Below are 11,551 nucleotides of genomic sequence, written 5' to 3'. Positions count from 1 at the left end.
GGAACAAACTATGAATAATCATCCATCATTCATAATGTTTTTTTTCCCAGAGAAACTCCAATTATTTGATTGTTTATTGGGAAAAAGTGAGGATAAATATGCTCTCAGGGTTGCTTTGTTGTTTTGAACCAGATTTAAAATGAAACTAAATACATTTTTAGTTTTCTTTTTTAACCTGGAATTGTTGTTAAAAGAATAAAAGTGAGCAAAAATGTATGTAAAGAAAATGAAGTGAACAAACCTCTGCAGGCTGGGCCTTCTCTGGACTCTCAGCTTCAGTCTGTGGAGAGAATCACAATAAAAACAGGAAACTATTAAACATAGAAATGTTTTCAAAGATGCAGCAGCAGGACAGTTTGAGCCTGTTCCGACGGTGTGAGGACGGAGCACGCACCATCAGGGCCAGGCAGGCCTAGTTAATGATGCAGGATGCAGATAAGACACTAAATATTGGCAATCATGATCATCTTAGGAACAGGAAGAAGCTGTCGATTAGCTTCTGTTGGTAAAGATTAGATTGATTCCATATTGAAATATAAACGATGAAGATGCTGATGGTGGATAAATGATGAAGAAAAGGGACCTGATGAGGAAGAGGAAGCATCGGCATGAGGAAGAAGCAGAAAATGAGGTTTGCTAATTAAATGATGAAATGATGAAATGATGAGTGAAAATCCTTGACATAAAAATGAAGGCCTGATGATGATGATGATGATGATGAAGAGTAGAGATGACGTTGGTGATGATGATGATGATAATTAATTTTGGAACGTTTCCACTCACAGCTACTTTCTTTTCATGCAAATTGTCTGAAGCTTCTTCTTTTTCATATTCAGCAGGAGGGGATGGGTCTTCCCTGACCTCTCCAGCAGGGGGGGCTGCAGCTTCACACATTTCAGCCTCCATAGGCTGATGCTGGGTGTCTTTGGCAGCAGGAAGAGGCGGACTCGCATCTTGGTCCGCTGCAGCAGTGGGAACTGAAGCTGCACTCTGCTCATCAGCTTCTTCCTTCTGTGTTGCTTCTGTTGAGTCAGTCTGAGCTTCATTCTTAAGTAAAGAGACACTGATTGAGCTACGGGGAGTTCAGTCAGCCCCTCTGCTTGCCAAGGTTTTACATATTATTATTTCTAAATAATTCTCTAAATAATCAGTGCAACATGTATTCTCCCCGCTAACGCTAAAACAATAAGACAGGGTCATCGCTAACCAGCTGAAGGTAGTGAACCTTAAAACAATCCACACTTTTTACATTTAATCAAATAAAAAGGTTTTACATTAAGGTTCAAATAAATAAACGTAACAAAGGTTACCTAAACTCACCATGTTATCAAAATCTGTAAAGAATGATGAAGCAGCAGCATCCTAAAGGTGGCGTGCAACAAAGTCAGAGAAAATAAGAGAATGTCAGGCAAAAAGGCTTAGACTTCATTCAGGAGGGTAACATGGATAGAATAACACACATGAGGAGGTAGGAGCTAATCTTTGGTGCTATAATAACAGATTCTGGTCCAGTTAACATGCCGGTGGGGTCAGTCTTCTTTAAAAGTCACTTCTGTCTAGTACACGTTTGAATATCAAATGGTTTCTGTTATCTGAAAGAACTGGTTGACCAAATAAAGCCTGTTAATATTGATGGAGAATAAACTGAAAACCAAGAGATAAAAAATCTGTTACCTTTGGGGGTCCCTTAAAAACCAGCTGACTTGCAGAAACAGGATTTGGTTAATTCAGCTGAAAAAAAGGTTTCAGTGTAAACTAGCTATGAAGGTACCAACAGAGGACTTTTAGAGACAGCAAAGAGGAAGAGCTCAGGCTGGTGTCCTGCTTCTATGATATTTGACGGGGTTTACCTAATTCGGGTGGGGGTGAAAGCAGGAAGGGTACTTCTGCAGTTTGCTACTCTACACTAGTCTATCGTATTGGAGGGGAGGGAGGTCAGGTACCTCTTCCTTTCCTGTGTCTAGCTCTTGGTACAACTTTTCCAACCTTCGGTTTGCAGCCTCATCTTCAGACATATCTGAATTTTCTGGTTCTTTGGGATTTCTGTGCTTGTTAACTTCTTTCATTCCAGCTGCAGCAGCTCCACAAATGTAGTTTGTTTGTTGAGTTGGATCTTCAGTTCCAGAAGAGACTGTTGGAAAGCTGTTGGCAATTGTGTCTGAATCCCTACTACTACTTCTAATGTCACTGACTTCACTTCCACAATTCATTAAAGGCCCAGAAACTGGATCTGACCCAAATCCAACTGTGTTATCTCTAAACTGGCCTTCATAAAATGTTTCACATCCAAACCCAGCTCCCCCCTGGGATTCTGCAAACGGATCGGACTCAAACCCAGCTCCCCCCTGGGATTCTGCAAACGGATCGGACTCAAACCCAGCTCCCCCCTGGGATTCTGCAAACGGATCGGACTCAAACCCAACTCCCTCCTGGGATTCTGCAAACGGATCGGACTCAAACCCAGCTCCCCCCTGGGATTCTGCAAACGGATCGGACTCAAACCCAGCTCCCCCCTGGGATTCTGCAAACAGATCGGACTTTAACCCAGCTCCCCCCTGGGATTCTGCAAACAGATCAGACTCAAACCCAGCTCCCCCCTGGGATTCTGCAAATGGATCGGACTCAAACCCAGCTCCCCCCTGGGATTCTGCAAACGGATCGGACTTTAACCCAGCTCCCCCCTGGGATTCTGCAAATGGATCGGACTCAAACCCAGCTCCCGCCTGGGATTCTGCAAACGGATCGGACTCAAACCCAGCTCCCCCCTGGGATTCTGCAAACGGATCGGACTCAAACCCAGCTCCCCCCTGGGATTCTGCAAACGGATCGGACTCAAACCCAGCTCCCCCCTGGGATTCTGCAAACGGATCGGACTCAAACCCAGCTCCCACCTGTGATTCTGCAAACGGATCGGACTTAAACCCAGTTCCCGTCTGCGATTCTGCAAACAGATCGGATTCAAACCCAATACCCCCCTGGGATTCTGCAAACGGATCGGATTCAAACCCAATACCCCCCTGGGATTCTGCAAGTGGATTGGACTCAAACCCAGCTCCCCCCTGAGATTCTGCAAACAGATCGGACTCAAACCCAGCTCCCACCTGCGATTCTGCAAACGGATCGGATTCAAACCCAATACCCCCCTGGGATTCTGCAAACGGATCGGATTCAAACCCAATACCCCCCTGGGATTTTGTAAGCGGATCAGATTCAAACCCAATCCCCCCCTTTGATTCTGCAAAAGGACCGGATTCAAACCCAATACCCCCCTGGGATTTAGCAAGCGGATTGGATTCAAACTCAATCCCCCCCGGAGATTCTGCGAGCGTATCTGATTTAAACCCAATCCCCCCCTGGGATTCTGAAAATGAATCCGATTCAAACCCTGCTCCCTCCTTGGATTCTGCAAACAGATCAGATTTAAACCCAAATCCCACCTGGGATTTAGCACATTGCTTTGAATCCAATTCATCAGGACCTGAACAATCTGCCTTGGCAGACATTCCCCAACGGTGTTCTCTTGCTTCAGAAATATTTCTGTTAAGGAATGTGGGGTCATTTTGCTCTTCTGACTCTTGTTTGTTTGATGCACTTTCTTTGTTCTCAGCAATATTCCCATAGTCATATGAGAGTTCGTCATCGGCACTCATCCAGCCTCCTCCCTGGCCACCATCAGCCCATTCTTCAGCTGTCTCATACTCTGACCCAGATCCATCTAAAGACCTGGACCTCTTATCCCCACTGTAGCCTTCGCCATCCTCAATCTCTTCACCAAATTCATTGGTGAAAAGAAGACCTGGAGTAGATTTCCTACGATATTCCTGCCCCACATTTTCTCTGCCTAACTCTACCAGGTAATTCTCATCTCTAACCCCACTAGACTGGTGGAGGTTAGAGTGAGTCAGGGTTTCCCAGCTGCTAACCTCATCTTCCTTAGCTCTGGACTCACTGTCCTGGACAGTAGTTAAGTCTCCATCTGGTAGTGAGCCTTCGGGCTTCTGCCAGCACTGAGCTTCTCCCTGAACACTGAACCGCTCTCCTTCTGGCATTTCATCCACAGTTCCTGAAGCAGCTGAGACTGCAGCTGAAGCATCATCTTCATTTGCTGGCACTGAACCGAAGTCTGCAGACCAGTCGGCCACAAATCCGGATTCATCAGCCTGTTGGAGCAAAACAAGAAACTCATGTTAAAGTTTGACCCTTGCTCTATGCAGAGCAACAGCAGACATTTATGGGCTTATTGACTGTTAGCAGCCATAATAAATAAGCTTCAGTTCACAGTATGTGTTTTAGGGTTACATAGTTATTGTAGCTGTATGGAGGGGTAAAACTAACCCTTCTATCAAGAAACCTTTTCTGGTCCAAGAAGATCACGGGCAAATATCACATCAACAATACAGCAACCAAGTGGACTGATGCACATATTGTGCTTTCAGCAGAAAAATTTGTTTGAAGCTAAATTGTGTATCCGGCTGTGCTCTACAAGTAATGCAGGCAATTTCTATAAACATACTGCATCAAGAGTTAGAACATGTTATCTAAATTAGGTTGAGCCAAATAAAATACTGTAGTTCTCTAATGCTACGTTCAGACCACATGCGATTGAAGCAGCAGAGGCCGGTGGTCTATGGTCAACATGCATCAAGGCGCATCAGAAGGTCCGGCAGTTTGTCTAGAGCAGCAGGAGCAGCACATCTTCATGAATCTGAGCAGCGCCTCGTGAGCTTCTGAGGCACGTGATGCGCTTCACAAGCAGCAGCTGCTGGAGTTGGAAACTTTAGCTGCTGGATGCGCCGCATCAACCAATGAGAGAAGCTGATCTGGGAGCTGGCAGGGAGTCAGACGCAGCACTGCTGATGCAGAGCGCTATGATCACTCCTCTGAAACAGTTTATTAACGCCTAAATTAACTTCAAATGTAGAAACCTGCCGGCAGAATATGTTGGCTTTTATTATCCTGCTGCCTGCAGTTTGTAGCACAGACCTGAAAAACGCTAACATCTACTTCCAGCCGCCACCAACAGGAGGGGAAAACCCTGGAGAGGCGAGCGGGCCTGAGGCAGCTGCTGCTGGGGATTCCCAGTGACAGCGCAGCGCCGGTATGTGGGGGTCTGAGCGGCTCCCACAGAGAAATAATCTTTGAAGGCAGGATGGTAATCTGGATGAACTGACTGCACAGGCCATGTTTTCAGGAGGACTTTCTCACTTCAACATAGATTCTAACTACTTTCTACCCGCTGATCACAGCTAATATAGCAAAGCTGCTCTCTGGCATCGAACAGCAGCAGAAGCATCTGGACTCACTTTACTGGACGCGCCTCAAGGGCGTCCTTGATGATCTTGAGCCTTGCCGGAATTAAAATGTACAAGCTTGAAAAATGAAGCAGCAGATGGTTTGCTGCTGCCCAAAGTGCTTCCTGTGTGAACGTAGCATAATCAGATCAACAATGAGAACTGCCGTGTCTGGATGGATTACTACTGGTGCTGTTTGCTTTGTCCTCTAGAAGGAGACAGACTCCAGATATTCATTAATATCTACAGTGAGGAAAATAAGTAAAAAAAAATTGTACATTGTGATTTCTGGATTTTTTATGTCTTACAAAGTGGACATGCACCTACGATGACAACTTCAGACCCATCCATGATTTCTAAGTGTGAGAAATTGCAAAATAGCAGGGTGAGTATGCGGGTTCAAACACTTCTTTTTTTCATTGTATAGCCATCCATAAGAACAACTTTGGGAGATGCAGTGAACCCAGAAAGGCTCAAGCAGCAGTATCTAGTTCATCATAGTCTATGCAGGTCCTTTACAAAATGATTGTGTTGGCATAAGACATGTCCCTGGTCCTTTTTGCATTGCTAATCCTTCCATGGAAGGGCAAGTAGAGCTGCCAATATCCACAGAGAACATGGTGACCAAACAGATGCCCCATTGGTGTGCTCTAAGAAAACAGAATCAACCAACAAAAATCTGATACTCCATATACTTCTGACAAAGGTTATTGTGGGGAAACTTCTCATCATTAAACGGTGTGATAGATTATTTGGTTTCCCAGAAATGAACGTTAAAAATCCATTAGAAATATTAAGCTGTAGTGTTGGTAAGGCTGGGGGGCAGAAGATCCCAGAACCCCTCCTCAGGGAAACCGAAAAAGCTGAAATTTGGATGAGAAGTGTAACTAAATCCACTACATAAAGATAATGGAAATCCAGGAAGCAGAATTGTAGATATGCATAGCTGCCTTCCAAGCAGCTGACTAGGGTTCGATTCCCACTGGGGTTTTATTCCCGGCCAATGCACCAATTGTAGAAGCTCATTGCTAGAATTCTCTTATGATGGAAAGAATAACACTTGAAAACGATGAATGCCATTTTGTCCTCCGGAGGGAGGAGACATTTATTTACAATTTGAATTCCTACAGCTTAAACACTTCATAAGCTCATAAGCTCAGCGCTACATGGTCAGACATCTCAGTTTTTTTCGCAGTCTTGCTGGTGTATGTATGTGTGTGTATGTCCTAAATTGGCCTGTTTGACACCTGAACAGGAAAAAGGTGTTCTCTGTTAATGCCAACATTTCTTAGCTTACAACCTGATTGCGTGCGAATCACCAATTAGGAACGTTGAATTTCCAAAGATTGGTACGTGACCTCCAGCATGTATTAATTCTGTGTCCTGTCCACTTTATATTCTGTGTTGCTAAGTTAGTATAAGGCCTTGAAATATGTTTGCACAGTGAAAATTATATGACACCATCACACTGACCACAGTCCTTTCTAAAGGTCTTCTTTAAACCTTTCTGTTAATACCTCAGTAAGTATACATCCCAGGGAGACACAGAAACGAGCATTTAAGAAATAGGACTGAAGCAAATGAATTCAGTTTCAATTCCATTCTATTCAGTTTATTTCTATAGCTCCAATTCACATCATGTCATCTCAGGTCACTTTCCAGTTCAACCAGATCATCCAGTCAGATTGATTCAAAGTTTTCTATCTAAGGAAAACCAGCTGATTGCATCGACTCATTGACTCTTCAGCAATCCCTCACACTAAGCATGCTTGTAGCGACAGTGGAGAGGAAAAACTCCCTTTGAACAGGAAGAAACCTCCAGCAGAACCAGGCTCAGTGTGAGCGGCCATCTGCTGAGGCCCACTGGGGTTCAAGGAGACAGAAGCAGACATAGAAAAAGAAGCATAGATACAAAAGGCAACTGTCAACCAGCTCCACAGGCGGCCCCGTCCAGGAAACGCTTTCACTGAATGACTATTTTCTTTACAACAGCTCTTTGGTTTTAGAGGACTGTGAGTCCACAGTACCATTTTTTGAAAGGGATTTTGGATAATGTGTCTATCAAAATATTGAGCCTTTCTGTGTTTAGAATGTCACTAATAGAATTTCAGGAAGGGGATAAACTAAGTTAATGTGAGTAAGTCAGTAAAGATAAGTTCAAATATTTGAATTCAGTTTTTTTATGAGGAGGGGCAGTTGCTGATATAAAGTAAACCCTGCAAGTGAGGAGCTATGGGGTGTCCACTGCAACAGAATTCAACTGTGTAACTACAGTGTTTGTTTGTTAGGCATCTTAGTTTTGACAATCTGAACACACCAATCTAAACCCCATTAAATAACAGAAAACTAGTCTGACACCCAGTGACTAAAAAGCTCTGCTCAGACACTTAAAGAACAAGCAAGAAGATAATTCACTGCAGCAGCATTTCTCAGGTCTCTTGCTGAATAAAGCCACCTTTGGTTCATGCACTCAGAAAGCTCCCTGCTTATTTTGAGATGAAACGTCGTATTTCCTGTCTGTCTAATCTGGTCTTTAAAGTGGAAATGTTTTGCTTAGCCAGCCGTCAGAAATGAACTTGATCTTTATCTCCAGTGGATGACAGAGGAGCGCTGTTGGTCACAAAATCAAAGAGTTGATGGGATCAGTGCATTTCATAGAATGGCTTCTATTTGCAATGAAAAAGCACAGATGACAGTCAGTGTTAATGTTTGCAGGCTATTAGTGTCAAATGATAAAGTTGTTGACATTATCTGAAGAGCAGTAGAGACTATTTATCTCAAGTCAAGATTAACCTGGGGTAGTTAGATACATATCTACAAATCTGGGTTCTACACTTCCCACCTGCACAGGGACCAGTCAGTCATAACTTGGTGTTGACTGGTTATTTCCAGTGTTGGGAAAGTTCTCTTTCTACGTGAACTAGTTCAAAGTTCAGTTCACACATTTTAAAATGAACTAGTTCAGTTCATAGTTCATAATTCAAAACCAAAAAATGAACTAGCTCATAGTTCTTTTTTTTTTTCATGTATTGCTCAATTCCACCATAGCCTACTGTAGAACCACAGAGAGCAATTATTTTATCAGTTGTAACTCTGAAACTGTGCGTCAGATTTCATCTTCATATCCAGTTTTGAATCCTTATCCAACCAGGGTTTCCATTAGCATTGAGGGGACAGCATTTCCCCATTGTTGCTTTAACGCTTTGTTGCTGTCCATTCACTTCACACTAGTAGCAGCTGCAGCTTTCACCCCTACAGTATATTCTCAGAAACATCAGGAAAAATGTGCTGCTTGAATGGTCTTTATTATGAGGAATTATTAAAAGAAAAACAGGAAAGTAGTCTTTAAGGTGCAAATGTTTTTTTTTTTTTATTTTAATAATTTTTTCCATTTGAAATTCCATTTCAATACATACTAAAAAGGAATCCTGGAAAATTATACCAGGCAGGTTTAACAAACAAGTTACATGGATAGTAAAACCCTCAAGAACAGGGGTCTTCTATGTTTTCCAGACCAAGGACCCCCAAACTGATGGCGAGATGGAGCGGGGACCCCCTAACTATATATATTGTATGAAACTGTGTCCTATAGTCACTCTATTACAGATGGAGTAATGTAAAGAAATTAATTTCTCCCTGGGATTATTAAAGTTTTTCTGATTCTGATTCCTGGTTGTTGTGAAGGAAACGGTGCCCAGCTTGAAAGAGCTCCTGTGTGTCGCTGAATGTGAGCATTGATGACTGAAAGACATCTTCTGCCTCCATTTATCTGTTTACTACAGTGTGTTGATTTCATGTTAATGAGTATTTAAAGACATTTCAATTAGTGGGGGAAAAATTGCAGGGGGGGAATATAAAAATATCAACTAACCATGCAGACCCTCATGCAGTACCTCCGTAGACCCCCTAGGGGTCGCGGATCCCCTGTTGAAGACCTCCGCTCAAGAAGATTTTACTAACACAAACTGAGGGACCAGGCTGAGGTAGGAATTTAAGGTTACTGAAGTGCGGATTTTTTTACTGAAAGCCGGCGGGCAAACTTGTTGCCATCGTCCTCACCGACCACCTGGTCATAAACCTGTTTTAAGTCGCCTCTATGCTGCTGTGGCTTCCATGCTGCATTTTGTTTTGATGACGCACGCGGATGTAGGCTACGACGCTGGTAGCTGCTGTTGCCAGATTGGGTGTTTTTCCCGCTACATATTAAGGCCTGTTTACGGTGTGATTTAGCCGGGGTTTCGCCTGGAGGACTCTATAGAAATCTGGCAACCTATTGAACGGAGTTGAACTGAGAGAGCGTGCCGTTCACAGACACCAGAATGAACGAGTTCACAATAACGTTCATCAGGCAGTAATGCAGTACGTTCAGTTCACGTTCGCCCAAAATATGAACGAGTTCATGAACTTTCGTTCAATGAACGCGTTCAGGCACAACACTGGTTATTTCCATATGGTAATAAATATTATTATAATCAATTATAGCTGGAAATTATGACTTATAGTTTCCCTTCTAATCCAAATTGTTCCACAAATAAAATAGATTCCCACCAGGCTTATATTAGAGAGAAAAACACTAGAGGTCAGGCTGCAGTTTATAACTGAATGCAGAAGTGGTGCAATAACCTCCATAACAGCTTCCTGAGAGGAACTCCAGCTGCATCTTAATATTTAAAGCCAGACCTGAAGTTTATCATTCTTCCACTCATCCTAAGCTTATCTAAGCTTGGCCTGTCCTCCTAAGCTGAACTAGGGCAATACATTTACCTGAGTCAGTTCAATTGAATTCTATTCACTTTATTTCTATAGTGCCAATTCACAACACTTGTCATCTCAAGGCTCTTTACAGTTCACCCGATCATCCAGCTTACATCAGGATGTCACTTGAAGCTTTTAGCAGCGCCGTTTGAGTGGAGCGGTGTGTCCAGAAACCAGACTAAAAACCATTGTATATCTTACTTGCCTCTAGGAAAGATATGAGTTATTTAGACGCCACCTTTTCTAAGATTTTGGCCACAAAAGGAAGTTTAGATATTGGCATATAGTTCTTAGTTTTGGCTTGATCAAGGCTGTTAACTGCCACAGAAGAGTGGGACAGTTTGAAGTTTGTTGTCACCCAAGGTCCAACTAATTTAAAAACCTTCAGGAGTAGCTTAGTGGGAAAAACATCACATGGGTAGGAGGAGGGTTTCATTTTGGACACCAAAGCAGTGATAACCTACAGTAGTACAGGTCCAAATGAGGACCATGTCAGTGAAATAAATCAACCAGGACACTGGGGCACACCAGAGTTAATGGCTTCAAATAAAACCGTATTATTTGTTATCAGATGATAAACATAGTCAGATCTGAAAGCCTTTGTCGTTTCAATTAGAGAAGAATTTAAGTCCCACAGGTGATGTCTGTGAACTTCCAAGTTTAGAGGATTTCCACAGCCGTTTTTCAACACAGCGTTTTGTGATTCAGGATGCTCTCATTGATCCAAAGACAGGGCTTGATAATGACAGACTGCTAGACTTGAGAGATGTTACCTGATCTAAAATGGCTGTGTGATAGCTGACGAGTGGCTGCATAAAACGATCAACGTTAAAGCTGCGTTCACACCAAACGCAGCAGGAGGAGTACAATGTTTACATGCAAAGTCTATGGTTGATGCACGTCAAGTTGCAGCAAAATGTCCCACAGCGCTTTATGAGCAGCAGGCGCAGCGCGTCTAAACAGCTGAAGCAGCGCGTCGGGAGCGTTATTGGTCGACGCGCCGCATCAACCAATGAGAGAAGCTGATCTGGGAGCTGGCAGGGAGTCAGACACAGCACTGCTGATGCAGAGCGCTATGATCACTCCTCTGAAACAGTTTATTAACGACTAAATTAACTTTGAATTCTGAAACCTGAAACTTCGCTTTTATTATCCCAGCGCCTGCAGTTTGGATTAGGTACATGGAAAAACGCCTTCTAGCCGCCGAGGCGAACCGCGAGGAGGCGGCGGGCCAGAGGCTGCTGTTGAATGGGATTCCTAATGACAGCGCCCCTCCGGTATGGGGGGGTCTGAATGGCTCTGACAGAAATAATATTGGAAGGCAGGATGGTAATCTGGATGAACTGACTGCACAAAGTTTTCAGGTGGACTTTCCCACTTAAAAACATATTAAAAGTACTTTATTCCCACTGATCACAGCAAATATAGCTGCAAGGCAGAGAAAGGATAGAGTAGCTCCGCCCACCGCGCATCAGACCACTTTTCCACCGTACAACCGGAGCAGC

At 43.4% G+C, this 11,551-nt stretch overlaps 1 protein-coding gene across 1 annotated transcript in view; it reads right to left on the bottom strand.

Moving 5' to 3' along the window:
* Positions 1-157: 157 nt before the first annotated feature.
* Positions 158-11,551, bottom strand: part of amph (amphiphysin) — a 48,264-nt gene continuing 36,870 nt past the window's right edge. Inside the window, exons 15-18 of the mRNA XM_038279009.1 lie at positions 3,924-4,160; positions 1,321-1,362; positions 784-1,047; positions 158-280 (exon numbers count right to left, since the gene is read on the bottom strand). Of these exons, the coding sequence (XP_038134937.1) occupies positions 188-280; positions 784-1,047; positions 1,321-1,362; positions 3,924-4,160 (636 nt within the window). The 3' untranslated portion in view covers positions 158-187. The remainder of the gene's footprint in view (positions 281-783; positions 1,048-1,320; positions 1,363-3,923; positions 4,161-11,551) is intronic.

The sequence above is a fragment of the Cyprinodon tularosa genome, unplaced genomic scaffold, assembly GCF_016077235.1.
Source record: "Cyprinodon tularosa strain WSP-4 unplaced genomic scaffold, ASM1607723v1 ctg1464, whole genome shotgun sequence".
Classification (NCBI taxonomy): Eukaryota; Metazoa; Chordata; class Actinopteri; order Cyprinodontiformes; family Cyprinodontidae; genus Cyprinodon; species Cyprinodon tularosa.
Note: the sequence above shows the minus strand (reverse complement) of the source record. Positions and strands in the feature narration are given on the sequence as shown.